This window comes from Parasteatoda tepidariorum, chromosome 5 (genome assembly GCF_043381705.1).
Source record: "Parasteatoda tepidariorum isolate YZ-2023 chromosome 5, CAS_Ptep_4.0, whole genome shotgun sequence".
NCBI classification, from domain to species: Eukaryota; Metazoa; Arthropoda; class Arachnida; order Araneae; family Theridiidae; genus Parasteatoda; species Parasteatoda tepidariorum.
The window spans coordinates 74129847-74147365 of record NC_092208.1 but is presented as its reverse complement, the minus strand read 5'-3'; the positions used below and the strand labels follow the sequence as shown (position 1 = coordinate 74147365).

At 30.5% G+C, this 17519-nt stretch overlaps 2 protein-coding genes across 3 annotated transcripts in view; both read left to right on the top strand.

Moving 5' to 3' along the window:
• LOC107444528 (leucine-rich repeat and immunoglobulin-like domain-containing nogo receptor-interacting protein 3) overlaps nucleotides 1-17519 on the top strand; it is an 84451-nt gene that overhangs the window by 43739 nt on the left and 23193 nt on the right. The gene's annotated exons all lie outside the window — the stretch shown is intronic.
• On the top strand, nucleotides 4619-15944 carry LOC122269907 (TLR4 interactor with leucine rich repeats-like). 2 transcript variants are annotated; one of them, XM_043045234.2, is made up of 5 exons: nucleotides 4619-4703; nucleotides 9217-9501; nucleotides 12626-13008; nucleotides 15444-15592; nucleotides 15668-15944. In XM_043045234.2, exons 2-5 carry the CDS (start codon nucleotides 9235-9237, stop codon nucleotides 15808-15810), a joined length of 942 nt encoding a protein of 313 aa, XP_042901168.1. In that variant the 5' UTR covers nucleotides 4619-4703; nucleotides 9217-9234; the 3' UTR covers nucleotides 15811-15944. The 2 variants fall into 2 exon arrangements, with proteins under 2 accessions (XP_042901168.1, XP_071036712.1); XM_071180611.1 differs by having other exon boundaries at nucleotides 4678-4785.

Sequence of the window (17519 nt, the reverse complement as noted above, 5' to 3'; positions counted from 1 at the left end):
TATATATATATATTACACCTACATATATACACATATACATTCCTATATATAAATATATAAATTAATGACTGTCTTTGGTTGTGTGTATGTCCTTTAAATTCCTAAGACATCCAACCGAAGTCGAGGAAATTTGGCTTACAATAGTTTGAAGCACGAGTAAGGTCACTGTCGTCAATAGAACATTTACAATGAACCGTTCGAGTGGGATGAGTGAGAAACGAAAAGGAATTTTCTGTTCGGTTAAGCAGTAGTCATTGTTTTAAATTTAACTTTAAGCGATTCAATTTATCACATATTTTAAACATAACATCAGTGACAATTATAGCTTATAAGCTTTGTCAAAGTGACAGACATACAGAACACAGAGAAGGATATCATGAAGAATACACCCAGGGTTGCGGTGAGTTTCGAACACGCTACCTCCATTCGTGGAATTTAAACTCTCATTCTCTTACATATATGAACTCCTGTTTGTGAAAATTGCAACACCATGAAGGAATCGTCATAATTGAATGAAATTTAATACACAGTGGTAGTGGTACAAATAAATGATTAAAGTTTCAAAGCAAACAAACAATAACAAGAGATCGAAATCAGTATTTTGTGTAGCTTCCGCGCTCCGCAATAAGTGCTGCTACACGACGTGGCATGGAGTCAGGCAAACTTTGAATGCCTGTCTGAAGAATTCCATACTGTTTGTATGCTTACCCAAAGTTCGTCTGTAGAAGAAACAGGACGAGGATTACGAGCGAGACGCCGACCAACGAAATCCCACACATGTTCATTCGGCGACATATCCGGTGAATACGCCGGTCAAGGAAGAAGTTGTACCTGTCGTGATGCAAGGAAGGATTGAACAGTCCTAGAAATATGAGGACGGGCATTGTCCAGTTGAAATACAGCACCTGGCAAGGCTTGAGGGAAGGGAACAGCTTGGGGCTGTAGAACTTCACTGATGTACCGGTTACTCTTCAGATTACCCACAATTCGTAGCAATTGAGATCGTCCATGATATGCTATGGCACCCCAGACCATAACTCCGGGTGTTCTTCTACTGTGGCGTTCGATAACGCACTCCGGAAGATGGCATTCACCGGCATAGCGTCTGACACGAATGCGACCATCATGGTACCACAAGTTGAAGCGAGATTCGTCAGAAAACACGACACGCTTCCAATCATCACGCCAGTCCCTATGCTGGTTGGCCCATTGCAGCCGCAGACGGCGAAGGTTTAGCGTAAGGGGGATCCTGCATAAAGGAGTCCTTGCGCGCAGTCCACGCTGCAGCAGACGTCTACGAATTGATAAAGCACACAATGAAACACCTATAGCTATTGACCACCGTTCTGCCAGTTATCTAGAGAGAGCCGTACGGTCCGTTAGCGCAACGCCGAACAGGTGTCTATCATCGCGAGCTGACGTGACTATTCGGGATCCACTCCCGGATTTCCGAGTTGTCCGACACTCGTCCATTCACTGCTTTCAAACACGCATCACTGTGCTGCTGTTATGCTGCATACGAGCGGCTACAGCACTATAAGATAATCCAGCTTCACGAAGGCCGATGATTTCCCTCCGTTTAAACTCCGTAAGTTATTGAAATCTCGCTCTCTTTCGTCGAATATGCATAAGTAATGACTAAGCTAACGTTTACCACTAGCAGATAACCACCGATAACCATACACGCGTCGCTACAGCCGTCTATTTATTCGGATCCATCAGCCGTTCCGAGGACGCTGCTCAGCATACGCATGCGCTACGGGTTTGAAATTCTAATCATTTACATATCATGCTCTATTTTGCATTTCCTGAAAATTTCAGCTCACTAGCGTAAGTCCTTTGTAGTGTTGCAATTTTTACACACATGAGTTTATATTCAAAAATATAAAAACTGTTAACTCAATTTTTTTATTTTTTAAATTTATTTCCGCGTAACAAAAAAGTTTGTACTAAGCAAAACATTTTAATAATACAAGTAAGGGTATTTGTACTTGAGGATATGCATTATTTGGTACATTTTTAAAAACTGAAGCGATAGTCACATTAGACATTATTAACTTCAATTAAGCACAGTCCCTTATTACTTTTCGTAAAAAAAGTAGTAGGGAATTATGCTTACTTTCATAAAACTACAATTTATATCACGCAAATTGCCCTGTTAGAAATTTTTAGAAAAAATGCTTAAGCAATTTATTCAATTGTTATTTTACCATATTCAAACAAAATAGTCAATTGTCCGTCAATAAGATGGTATACAAACTGACTACTATAAGAAAAATCGCTTATTAGCTGCTTTTACCAAATACGTTTAAACAGAATTTCAGAATTTAGAATTTTACCGCATCAACTAGGCCCACCCGATGAAACCATTTAGTTCCTAGCAGATGAACACACATTATAGCTAAAAGGGTATGCTAATCTGTCAATCTCATGATCGAAAAGACGGGAGTTCGAGTTCCAGCGTTGACACAACAATATTTCCTCTATTCCTTTTAACATACGAAGAGTTTCCAGTGTTCTGCACTCCTCAATTTATGACCCTGGACTATTAGAATACGATACTTTCATTCACGCATAGATGGCAGCACCATAAAGCTTCTTAACTATATCCAATGACCAGTCAAAATTTTTTTAACGGTTTTGAAACCATGCTAGCTATAAATAGTTAACCATGCTAGATGTAAACGATTTCAACATCGTAGAGGTAAAATATGTTCCTTACCGTAAACTCTACAGTCAATCGAATGGACTGACAGCTGCAGTTTATTTTATCATAATTTTAGAATAAAATTTCAGATAGAGTGCTTTTTACATCATTTCAATGCGTTGTGCAAACGCATTGAAAGCCGAGAAAAATATTTACTACCATATGGGCGCGTAAACTTGCCTTTTCAAACCTTTGTCATGTTGTCTTCATGACAAGTTTAAAAAGCGCAGTGTCGAAACATAAATCTTGTTTAGACAATGCTCTTTTTAAACAATTTAAAGAAAATTTTCAAGAAAGATGAGTAAATATTCAAAATTTACTGTTTACGGATTTAGTAAATATTTATTGTTTTTTATTTTCTTATATCATAATAGTCGAAATAATTTTGAATTATATCGTATAAAATTTTTTACATCATTTTAGAGAATGTAATTTTACATAGCAAAACACAAAATTTGAACGAAATCGGTCAAACAGTTCCTGAGAAACCAAATTTTGAAAATACGACTTCTTTTTAAATCGATATTTAGTAACTAAATTTATTTTCTGGAACTATTCAAGAAATGTCTATTAAAAGCAAAGAGTCAAAAAATGCGAAAAGAGACAGATGTTTTTAAAATCCAGGTCTTAATCATTTATCGTAATTTCTATTCTGCATTTTGCTCGATCATCAAATTTCGATTCTAAGTCTTTTGGTCAATTTCGTTTTGCTTAAAAATGTTAATTAGTATTTACATTCAAAGATGCACGGTGTCAATTATTATACTATATGATATAAAACCGTCATTACTTTTGTTTTCTACTGTTTAAACAAATTTCTCTCTATACTTGCTCCAGGAGTTTCCTCGTCTCCTTGGCTGTGCTCAAAATGACTAGGCTAAGGTGTTGTAACTACGAAACTATTTCTCAGGAACTATTCGATTGATTTCGCTCGAATTTTGCATTTTGCCATGCAAAATTGCACTCTTTAAAATGATGTTAAAAGTTTTATAACTTACAAACAATGCAATTTTTTTTCTGATTATTATAAAATAAAATAATAAAAAAATAAATATTTACTAAAGTTATTTTTTGCATGGATTTATCTTTGGATAAACAAATTTTATAATTGTGAGAAAAAATTTCAGATCGGCTTAAAAAGTTCTCGAGATATAACAAAACACGCAAAAAGAAAAACTATCCAAACTATCTACCTCTCTCGTATCCAAAATATTGGGACCATATTTCCTGGGTTACGATCCCCCCCCCCTCAATAGTTTGAAGGTCATAAATCCAAATCGGTCGGGAAAAAAAGGCATGTTTACACTGAAGAAGTATGTTTTTGTATCTGATTTAAATTTCGTTTGCCCTAATGAATTAGCATATTAGAGGTCACTTATTCAAATCATTAAGATTCAATCCTACTAAAAAGTAAAAATCCGATCATTAGATCAAAAAATATTCAGTTAGGCCATTTTTGTTTTTTAAAAAAAATTATTTTTAATTTACCCATTATATTAATATTTTTAATACGCCAAAAAAAGAATTCCATCTTCAAACTCGCTATGTTTTTGTAACTTTTTTAAAAAAAAATAAATACACAGACTTTTGCATTACGTAATACATATTTTATGAATTTGTGGGAGTAAACCAAGTGACCGTCATGTACTTTTTTTTTTTTTGCGTGTAGTCAAACTTCACATTGTACGCGTGGTCTTACATCATGCTAAAAGCGAAATGAAAATAAATAATTTTAACACAAAATTTGAAAATGTACTTTAAATGTACTTTGTAATAACATTAAAAAAAATCGGAAATATTTGCTTTCTTATAATCTTTTTTTTTGAAAAAAAATACACAAAATTTAACAGTTTTAACTGTATGATATCCCCTTTACTTAAAAAGGAAAAAAAAAATTTGTAAAAGTTATCTGCAGAGCGTGAGAATGTTGCAGGTGTACGATAAAACGATTTTGTCTCATTATTAAAAATAAAAATTGTCTTCGAAAAATTCTAAGGTATGTTTAGAAGTTTTTAATTTTTGTGTCCAAATTAACAATAAAAACGTAATAAGATTTAAATCTTTACGTTTTTGTAAATGTAAGATAACTTTTTTTTATGTTCTTGAACTAAAAAATGCATGATTTCTCTTTTGATAAAATTTTAATTCGTTTGTTTGCTGTTAAGATTCGAATCAATTTGTCATTAGCTATGTATTAAGACTATTGCATTATGTAGATTTTCAAAAATGTCCCTTAGTCCCTATACCGGTGGTCGGAAGTAGTGCACAACATTTAGTGAAAGAGCTGTAGTCACAACTTTTTTAAAAAGTATTGTTATGTGTTGCAGAGTTGACTGTCGATTACAGTAATCGATTACAACTGTAATTGATTAGAAATAATTACTGCTATGTAATCAATTACTTGTAATCACGATTACGTGTAATCATGATTACAAGTAATCATAATTTTTGATTACACCAGAGAAGAGCAAAAATGCAATCGATTACATTTTTCACTTACATTAATCAATTACTTGTAATCATGATTACAAATTTTGATTACAACTGTAATCATGATTACAATACTCAATTACAGTAATCAATTACTTGACTTTACTCAATTACATGATTACACACATTCATAATTTTGATTACAACTGCAATCGTTGAATACATAACCAATAACTGCAATCAATTACTTGTAATCGTGATTACAAGTAGTCAAAATATATGATTACATGTAATCTAAATATATGATTACAAAACTATTGTATACTTATATATGATTATATATTACATAGTATAATGTACCGTATAATGATACATTTTGTACGTATTTACATATAGCGTATGCACGAATGAATGTAACTAAAATGTATTTACATATGTATTTATCTAATGCATATGTAGATAAATATACATGTACAGACATTTTGGTTACACACTCATATGCATACACTTATTGTATGTATGAAATATATGTACGTATGTATGTAGCTAATAATTACGTATGCATGTGCAAACAATGTGGACATGCACATTTATACGCAATGAATATATGCATGTTATGCAAACGTTACTTGTGTATGTAAAATGTATATCCATGTTAAATGTATGTTATAAATCTTTCTTACAAATTCTGCATGTGTACATACATGTTATCCCAATACATGCAATATGTACAATGTATATGTGTCCAATAAATGTATCCACACTTTATAATACATGTATGTCCCATCTATGCATATTCATATTTACTATGCATGAATGTACGTACATGCATTGTACATACTTACATACATTATGAACAATACATTTACGTCTAAATACTTGTACAAAGCAATTAATAAAATGTAAGTTGACTGATAGCGATTGAAGCAAGCTAAATTACGAAATTAAACGATATTTAAGTTCAGTTTTCAGCTTTTATTGTTCTATATCATTTTCAAATTTTTTGAATATAATATTATTTTCCGGTATTTTCCTAAAATGTTTGAGGTTACGAATTTATTTTGTTATAACATAAATGGAAATTTTTAGATGGAAAAAAAACGGTTAATTTTATATGTGGAAATAATATGGAATTTAAAATAAGATTATCGTATGCTTTCCAAAAAATAAGAGATTGAGATTTATATGTCTTAGAATAAATTTTAAAACGAACCTTAATAACTTTACTGTTATAATTTTTGTAATGCATGCACAATGTATGAGTGCATTGTAAATACATATATTTAAATGTACGCGAGTATTTATCCATTAAATGTTATTACGTTTACGTTGTATGTACATGCGTACATCCAACCATTTTTTGTACATCCATACATTACATGTGCATATGTATTAACAAAGTATATAGTTATATAAGTACATGCGTTGCGTGTACAAACCATATATCTATGTACATGTAAATGTACATACATGCATTTTAATTACGCAACTATGTACATATTGTGTACCTATAAACAGCATTCCAACATATTGAACGTAAATACGTACAGTGTATTTACATACGTACATTGCATATATGAGCTATTATCACAAATTTATACAATGTATGCACTTGGGTACATAAATGCATACGCATGGAAATTTATTTCACGTACGTTCATACGTATGTTGTCTATGTATACAAACATACAAAACATTGCATTCGCATAAAAACAAACATACGTGTATCATGAATGCATAGTTATGTCTACTAAGTATATACGTATTATATTATGTATATTTCAATATAAATATGCATATTGTTCTTACAAACAACGTTAGCACGTACATTGTATATGTATATATACGAATCACAAATTGTACGCACATGCGTGTGAACATTCTATGTACATAAAAATGCCTATCCTCATACACACTTACATAATGTATTTGCATATAGTATGCAATTGTAGTTACTTGTAAACCTGCAATATGATTACAAGTAATCACAATTACTTGCAATCAAGATTACATGTTATCATATATTTTGATTACTTGTGATCATTATTGCCCGTAATCGTTTTTGTTGTGATTACTTGTAATCGCAATTGCTTGGAATTATGATTAAAGCTGTAATCAAGATTACAAGTAATTGATTACTATAATCAATATTGTAATCATGAGCACAGCTGTTATCAAAATTTGTGAAAGTTGTAATCACGATTACAAGTAATTGATTACTGTAATTGACTATTGCAATCACGATAACAGCTGTAATCAAAGTTGCAATCACTATTACAAGTAATTGATTACCGTAATTGCTTGTTGTAATCCCAATTACAGTTGTAATCAAAATTAAGTTGGCTTGTAATCATGATTTCAAGTAATTGATTATTGTAATCAAAAAAATTAATCGATTACATTTTAATCCAACTCTGGTGTGTTGCGCAATACAAAGAAACAATAGTTTATAGAAATTTCTATCAACTACTTTTAACGTTAATTTTGTTAAGAAACGCAACGAATTTTTCGAATTTGATGGATACAAATCTTTGCAGATATTTTAACTAGCCATTATGAGTAATTGATAATTTATCACTTTAGTCACACTTTTACAAGCGAATATACAGTGGGAAAAATAATTCCCACTGTATTTACCCTGAATAATTTCAGGGTAAATACAGTGGGAATTATTACCCTGAATAATTTTTGATCTATAAATCGGATCTTCACGTTTAGGACTAAAGACTTTAGGTTATGACTTGAAATATGCTAATTAATTAGTGCAGAATATATTCAAAAGTTATAAAACCAGACACAAAGATGTACTTCTTCTGAATAAACCTATCTTCTTTTCGATGGGGTCGAATTTCTGACCCACAAATTAAAGGGAGTAATCGCAAGCTGCGAAATATGGTCCCTATGTCTCGGGAACTTTTTTAGCGCACTGAAAAATTTTTGCACACATTTATAAAATTCATTTAATCAAAGGTAACTCTATGAAAATTACAACTTTCAGTAATTATTTATCATTTTTTATTAAATTTGAATTGCAAGATATAAAACTTTTTACATCATTTTAAAGGATGAAATTCAACATGGCAAAAGCGATCAAAATACAAAATTTGAGAGAAATTGGTAGAATAGTTGCTGAGAAATCTAGTTTTAACATAAAACGTAATTTAAGAAAAAAATTTAAAAGAATTTTGAGTTGCAAGATATGCAATCTTTCACATTTTTTAAAAAGATGTAATTATGCAAGGTAAAATACAAAGTGTGAGCGAAATCGGTCGAATGAATCGGGAATCTGAGAAATCGAATTATAAAAAAAGTCGTATTTTTAAAATTTGATTTCTCAGGAACTACTTGATTAATTTCAATAAAATTTTGTACTATGCCCTTTAAAATTACATTCTTTAAAATATTGCAAGCAATCGTATACTTTACAATTCAAATTTTTTCGACTATTTATAATGAAAATAATTAAAAATACTGAATATTTATTAAGAGTTATACTTTGCGTGGAATTTTCTTTAGATAAAAAAATTTTGCGATTCGCATAAAATTTGTACGAGATAGTGCGAAATACGTAAAAATTAAAATTAACTTAAAAGTATCCAAACTTTAAGACCGCCTTTCTGACTTAACTATTAGAACCATATTTTCCAGATTGCGGCAATACCCCATATTTTGAGTGTCAGAAATTCAAATCCGTCGAAAATAAGGTGCATTTTTACTAAGAGAAAGTGCATTTTTGTGTCTAATTTTGTAACTTAAAGTATCATCTGCGCTAATTAGTTGGCATATTCGAGGTCATCCCTTCGAACTATTAAGAATGAGTTTTAGTACGTGAAAATCCGATTATTAAATCAAAATTCATTCAGGATGCTTAGTTTATTTTTTTTGCACACTGCATCCATTCTATTTTTCTTAGATTGTGTCAATTTGAACAAAAGCAGTCAAATAGTTCTTGAGAAAGGAAAATTTAAAAAATACGTTTGTTTTGAACCTATATTAATGAGAAACTTTTCTTAAATTCTGGAGACCGAATACAAATGTATAATTTCGACAAACCTCTTAATCTATATATTTTTATATAGGCTTCACCAGCGCCAGAAATGGTTAAGAAAATATTATTTTTGCTGTGGCTGGTATGTGTAGCAGCAGAACCGAGTTGTCCTCCGAAAGAAAACATAGCTCCATCATGCACATGCAGAGTTTCTGACACTTTCTCTGTAATGACATGCAACAACATAATGAGTACGGATCTGTTAATTCCACCCATCAGAGCTACGGAGGGTTATAAGCTATACACAATCGTCATAGAAGATTCTTCTCTTTTATACATTCCAAGCGATATATTCAAGAATACACACGTAGGAAAGGTAAGCCTCCATACTTAAGTAAAGGGGTAAGTAGGTGAAACACAAATAGAGTTTTGAAACAATTGACTAAAAGTTTTTTGTAGGGTTGCATACCCTCGGTCCTCATATGTGGACCCTCGCTTTTTAGCTTCTAAAAACACGCTATAAGAAAACGTATAATTTTACCCTAACTGAAACATTCGTTGAACTCGTTTAAGCTTTCTGGGGATTCCGCAATTAATGCAGAACATGTAAGTTATTTGGGAAGAATTCCACATTAACGAAAGTAAAAAAGGAAGCTAAACCCACTTGCTCAAGTAATTTTAAATATTATATGATTTAGTTATTATAATTTTGTTTTCTTTTGACTCAGTAGTTCTGTGATATGTATGAAGCTTTTAAATTTATATTTACCTAATATTGAAAAAAATAATACAGCCAAAAACATGCAGGTTCACGTATGTGCGCACTGGAACGTATGGCGAAATCTATGACAGCGTAGTAGTCAAGTTAAATCTTATAGTATTGCGAGTATTTAATTTATATCTATTTAGTATAATTTTATCTGTATTTTAACTAATGTTTTATATTAAGATGCATACATATATTTAATAACTTTAATTTTTTTCCTCGATAATTTTGAATAATAATTAATGTTAGATTTTTTTCATGTTTTAACACATTTTTGTCGCCATCCTTTACTTACATTAAAGAAAAAGAAATTGTGGTGAAGGAGTCGAAGGTCCTGGGTTCGAATTCCGGGCAAGGCATGGATGTTTCTTTCTCTCTCTGTTCTATGTCCTTTCTCCTTTGTGTGTGAATGTGTGACCCGCCCGATAAACAGGTTGTGGTTGTGCTTGGCAGAAGTCGATTTCTTGGCCATAGATGGCGCCACTGAAAAACAGGAACAATCGCAACCCCACTGCCTTAACAGGCATACGACAAAAAAAAAATTCCATCTCTGCAATATCAACGAAAGTGAAGTTCTTGTTAATATGCATTTTGATAAGATCTAGTACAACACAAAGACAGTAGAAAAAAATAACAGATGCCTATCCTGTAATATTTATTATTTTCCTAAATTATATGCTAGAGGACCAAAAGTACCTAAATTAGAATTTATTTGACTATTTAAGTGGATGCTCATTTCTTTGCACTCTATGTTTATGTTCTCCCAATACAGATCTTCTAAAATACATTATACCTCAGTTTTGTTTTGGAAAATAACGTTTATATAAAATTTGAAATAATTGTACAGTAAGCAAAAAGACTGACACTGAATAACTTTTGATCTAATGGTCGAGTTATTACATATTACGACTTTATATGTATTTACAGTGAGCAAAAATAAATAAATAACCTTTAATGTAATGATCGGATCTTCACGCCCTAGGACTCAAACTTAATGGTTCGAAGGGGTGACTACAAACATTAGCATTAATTAGTCCACACGATATTTTAAGTAACAAAATCAGACACATAAATAAAACTTTTCTAAAAGTTTGATTTCTCAGAAACTTTTCGACTGATTTCGCACAAAATTTGCATTCTGCTATGTAAAATCACGAATTTGAAAGTAACGTGAAAAGTTTTATACCTTACAATCAAATTTTTTTCGATTATTATTAAATAAAATGATAAAAAATAATAAATACTGACTAAAATTTAAATTTGTCATGGAATTATCTTTCGATAATCGAACTTTATAATTGTGCGCAAAACATTTTCAAATCGCTTTAAAAGTGAAAGATGCAAAGAACAAAGTTAACATTAAGGGGTCCAAACTTTGGACCGCTCTCTTGATCTAACTTTTGGAACCATATTTCCCAGATTATGGCTATCCCTTATATTTTTGGGATCAGAAATCCGAATACTTTGAAAAAAAAGCTTGTTTATTCAGGGAAAGAACGTTACGATTTTGTAACTGAAAATATCATCTACACTTATTAATTAACATATTTGAGTTCACCCTCTTGAACCATTACGATTGAGTTCTAGAACATGAAGATACGATCATTAGATCAAAAGTTATTCAAGATGGTTTGGGTTTTGTTTTTTTTTTGGTGCACGGGACATCTTAAATTTTTTCAAGATATGGGTTTTGAAAGAACCAAGTAAATTATAACTCTGTACGTAAATGAATTTTTCTTGTAAAATAAAATGTCTTATTTTGAGCCAAATATTAGGGGAGAGTCGGATAGCCCCGCCAACTTAAGGAGTATTGCTTATATTTCTGTATAATATTGAGTAATAATCAATATTTTTGTATGTTTCTATCGTTTTATCATCTAATTAAATAATGCAAAAGGTATAAACCAAAAAAAAGAATAGTTTAACTTAAAAAAATAGACATTTAAAAAAACATGTTTTACAGCTCTTTTCAAAATGTGTCGAGTTACAAAAATTACGTTTTTTGACTGTTTCTTCAGGCATAAATGAAAGTGACCAATGTATTGATAATAGATAAACCTCATTCATCATTTTTATCACAAAATTATTTTATTTATTACATATTTATATACTTTTAGTGAATTCTATCATTTAATAACAACAATATTTGTTGTTAAAAATGCATATAACATTCAAATTTGAAGCAATAAAATTATAATCTTTGCAACCGTACATTTATCGAAGAAATAAAATTGGGCGGTGATATCCGACATTCATGTGAGCGGGGCTACCCGAAATCCAATGTTTTTGTAAATTTGTAATTACTCGAACAATTTTTCACATATAAACTTCTTTCTTCGCGCAAATTAAACTTAAGACTACATACTTTAACGCTGTATGCAAAGAAAAAATTATTTTTTTTAGTATTAAAATGAAGTTTAATCGAAACATTCAACCAATTTTTCTTAATTTCATGACTACTGTATTCAACACATTTTCACAACTATTGTTTACCATGTTAACAGCTGCATAAATACTTGAAACTTTGAAAATAATCTTTTTTTAATATAACAATTAATGTCCGATGGCCCATTGATTTGAAAAAATATTCTATACATATGACATTGACTGTGGGCGGGGCTACCCGACCCTCCTCTAATTTAAAACAAAGTTACTCATAAAGCAAAAAAAAAAAGAAAAGTATTAGCTTTATATTCGCAACTAGAAATTGTTGAAGATTAAAATACTGTTTCAGGTTTATTTTAGAAACTCTCAAGTGATGGCTCTGTCAGACTCAGACTTGGCTTTTGAAGGACTTGAGAACTCTTTGGAAGAGATTATAGCGACGAGCACTCAGTATGTTACAACTTGGGACTGGTCTCAACTGCGCAATCTCAAGAAATTGTGGGCTATAAAAGTCGACAATATTGGCATGCATACCGTGGACAAGGAATTCCCTCATCTCCAGTACATGTCACTCTTAGAAATTAGAAGGGCGAAAATATCCTTCCTCCATCCAGATGCTTTCAGTGGATTGCCAAATCTAGCTGTGCTCATTTTAAAGCAAAATGAAATAAGCAAATTTAAAAGAAGCATGTTGCCTGATCCAGCTAATAAACTACATCACTTGGATCTGAGGTAAAGAAATTTTCAACGAACTTCTACGGATTATTCCATAGTTGAAACTCAATGTATATACCCGGTGTTCCTTAATATCTGTTGTTTTCCTAAGAAAGATGCAAAAAATTATTCACTTTAATGGTCGAAAATTAATATTTTAGTAGTGAGTCCAAAACAAAAACTTTAATGTAATCGAGCGAATCACTGAAAAAGGGGGGTGGAATACAAAACCAGAAAAAACTAAGCTTGATGGTGCAATAGAATTTTAATTTCCTCTGGCACTCAAACAGATTTTGACGTTTTCAGATTCGCATACCTCATTCGTGATTCTTTAGTCTTTTTAATTTTATTCTCTTAAATATTATTTTATGACCCTTGATTTTTTTGCTGTTTGCCTTTTTTTTGTGAGAATTCTTTATTAAGAGTGGTCTTAACGGTATATCCGGTTTATTTCTTTTTATTAAATATCATTTAATACTTTAACTTTATAATAAGAATCGCAAACTAACGTTCACTGAGGCAAGGAACGAAAAAAAATCAAAACCAAACGAATGATTATTGATGCCAATCATAAACAAAGGATGCTTAAAATATAGCCAAAATCAAGTTAATTGTCGAAGAAAATGAAAAATTAATTTTTCATACTCTGAAGATGAAACACCATTGTGAATTTTCAGAAAATTGATTTTGATTTTTCTCGTAGCTTAATGAGAACGATGTAGGACATTTTATATTGTCGCATATATTGATTGAATAAGTATAAAAAAATAATTGTTTTCATGTTTTTAAGCATTGTATAGATTTCTTCAAAAAATTTTATCTCGAGCATTTAATGTAACCTATAAAATCATGCATATAACAGACTCGTATAAACATGCATATAAGTGCAGTTTTGTTCAGTGTGCTTCTAGATTGTTAAAAATACATTTTTCTTCAAATAAGTCTTCATTAATTATCAACTTTGGAACTATTTTGAAATTCAGCTAAATATAGATACCTTCTCCACACTATTTTCTTATTTAACTGTAGAAATTAGCTGAAAACTGTAAGAAAATAAATTTAAATTCAATAAAAGTAACTTGACAATTTAATATTAATTATATCACAGCAATAAACATTTATGAAAAATTCAATCAACACAAGATATTTGTATAAATGACAAAAATTGCTTCCTGCTTTCTTCCATATACATTAAAATAGTTAGAAAATTTAATAGGCCAGTTACTGTGACAAATAAATTAAAGGCTCCATAAAAGGGAAAGCTGGAAGTTGCTTCAAAACTTTTGGTTTTAACCCAATAGAACCTGAAGTTTTCCATCCTTCTTGTTGTGAACTTAAGTCACCATCTTGAATAAACTGAACGAGAGTGGAAGAAGAGTCAAAGGATGAAAAACGTAAACAATTACTATCCAGACAAGTGAGGTATTTTTTCATGGGTAATTTTTACATTAAATAAAAAGACACCAAAATCAAGTTGATAAGATAAATAGTCATAAGGTAATTAGTAAATATGCCGCATAGAAAGTAAATATTTTATACCTTTCTATGTGTCTGAAATTCTTATCTTGATAAGTAGAATGTTAATTATCATGTTTGTTTACGTTTAATCTATTGAACCCTAAACCAAGGCTATACAACTAATAGTTTAGAAGTCATAAAAGCTATAAAAGTTTCGTTTATAAAAAGTTAATTTTTCTTAAGTTCAAAATTAATACGAAAATTTTTTTAGTGTCCCAATTAAATTAAATTAAATTTTTTAGTCACCATTAAAAATATGGATTAAAAACATAGTTAAGAAGTAAAGCTATCAAACTGAAGTGAAATGTAAATATCTTATGCAAAACAATTCCAAAAGTATCATAGAAATAATTTAAAATCCCGTAAACATCCAAATAATGTAAGTCGAAGAATTAATATCTAGTCGATAGGACTAATAGTTTAGAAGTTGTAAAAGTACAAAATTAATGCAAAAAATTATTATTGTTCCAATCAAATTAAATTTTTAATCACTATGAAAAATATAGTTAAGAATTGAAGTGGAATGTAAATATTTTATACCTTTCTATGTGTCTGAAATTCTTATCTTGATAAGTAGAATGTGATATGTAGAATCTTATGCAAAACAATTCCAAAAATATCATAAAAATCATTTAAAATTCTGTAAGCATCCAAATAATGTAAGTCGAAGAACTAATATCAAGTTGATAGGACTAATAGTTTAGAAATTGTAAAAGTACAAAATTAATACAAAAATTAATACAAAATTTAATTAGTATTTTAAAAAACATGGAGTAAAAATATAGATAAGAATGAAAACTATTTTCGAGATGGAAAAAATAGGATGCAAAACGATTCCGAAACTATAATAAAAGTTTCTGAAATTCATTAAACATCCGAACATGAAAGTTTTTCTTTCTCTGTAAAATTTTAATCCCGTTTTATTGTACTTACAGTCACAACTTATTGGAGACTTTACCTGAAAATATGTTTAAGAACATGCCGAATTTAGGAGAAATCTATTTGAGTCATAATAAACTTTTGACACTCAATGAAGAGACTTTTTCGCCGGTCATTAAAAAACTGCAATTATTGATGTTAACTGGTAAGAAAAATAACTATTTCAGTTTAATAAATTCATTTTATTTCAATGTAGGAATTAATAAATATATTTTTCCAGGTAATGCTTTGCAATGTGATTGCCGAATGAGATGGATTGTGGGTTATTTTACTCATTTGCATTTAGAAGGCGAATGCGAGCAACCTCCCCCTATGAGAGGAAGGACACTTAGATACCTAAAACATATCGATTTCTATTGTTAAATAAAAGTTTTATTGTAATGTTAGCTCTTCATTTAAACACGAAATACTTAAATAGAATAAAAATATGATCTGATTAACAAATTGAAAATTATCTGTAGCAAATCTATGTGAATAAAGATAAATTTTTACATGCATGTGTGTATAAATGTATGTACCATATACAAATCCACAATTCTTTTCCAGTTCACATCAAATATGGTGTGCAGTGCATAAAGTAAATTAATAAATAAATAAACGAAACACCCTGCATAACTTTTATTCTAATGATGGGATTTTCTCGTACTAGAACTCAATTTTAATAGCTTTTTTTTTATATAACCGACGTTGAACAGCAGTACCAATTTTATGGCTTTACGACTACTAATGTTCAACTCCGTAGCCTTGTAATTTTGAACCCAATCCAGAAGACAAGGGAACTCTTGGATCGAGTATTGGGAGAAATTTGTCTCCGTGGAGGATTTTTTGATGGAGCTAACCAGCATTTGTGTTACATGGAGAGGAAGATCACAAGAATCTTCCACGGTTAGCCTGATGACATGGGGACTCTAACCCATGATCCGTCTACCACTGAGCATATTTCACGTCAGCATTGTGGCCGGTGCAAGCCGAATGCGGAATTCGTATCGACTGGGATTCGAACCCGGTCCGCCGCATTGGAAGGCGAGCGCTCTATCCCCTGAGCCATCGCGGCTCATTTTAATGGTCTGAAAAGATTACCTCAAATTTGATAGCTAGAGTAGGCCATTTTTAAAGTTACTAAAATTAGACAACAAAGCGTACATTCTCTGAATAGCCATACCTTTGTTTCGATGGATTATTATTTTTGACCCTTAAGATATAGAGGGTAGTTGTAATCTGATACATATGTTCCAAACAGTTTGCTCAAGAGAGCAGTCGAAATTTGGAAATAAGTTTACTTTTTGCCCATTTTGTCTTACCTCGAGAATTCATAAACGAATTAAATAATTTCTGATCTCAATGATTAAATTCATCTACTCAAGAATAATTCCACACAAAAAATAGTTTTAATAATTATTTATTATTGTTTTATTTATTTATAGGCGAAAAGCTTTAAATCGTATACAATTTCTTACATCATTTTAAAGAATGTAATTTTAAACAGTAAAATACAAAGTTTGGACGAAATCGGTCTAATAGTTCAAAAAGAAATCGAATTTTACCCGTCTTTTTTTAAAATTCCATTTCTCAGAAACTATACAATCGATTTCGTTCAAATTATGTATTTTGCTATATAACATTACATTGATGTAAAAATTTGAACAACTTTTTCGTTTGAACTAAATTTGAAGAAATTTCGACCATATTTAAATAAAATTATTAAAAGATAATAAATAATTGATAAAAAAAAACTTGTGCAGTCTGAAATCATCTTTGGGTAATTAATGGCAATATGATGCCCATGTTTTAATTTGATACTATTGTCAAAAGAATTCCCTGTTCCGAAAAAGCATAAAAATTCAACTAATTGCCAAATTTTATGTTAGTTATAATTACTCTTTGAGAATTTCGAGTTTTGAAACGAATAATATTTTTTTAAATACAAAAAAATTAATAGATAATTGATTTTAAATATAAAAAAAATTAATAGACATAAAATTTAATATATATATCAGGACATATGTGGGTGTTTAATGGAAATATGACGCCCATGTTTTAATTTGATCCCAGTTTCAAAAGATTATTAAAAA

Excerpts from the sequence above, each read along its gene's own strand:
- LOC122269907 (XM_043045234.2), top strand. The coding sequence starts at position 9,235 with ATGGTTAAGAAAATATTATTTTTGCTGTGGCTGGTATGTGTAGCAGCA. Across the intron at positions 9,502-12,625 it reads AGAATACACACGTAGGAAAG|GTTTATTTTAGAAACTCTCA; the intron begins GTAAGCCTCCAT and ends ATACTGTTTCAG. Across the intron at positions 15,593-15,667 it reads GCAATTATTGATGTTAACTG|GTAATGCTTTGCAATGTGAT; the intron begins GTAAGAAAAATA and ends ATATTTTTCCAG.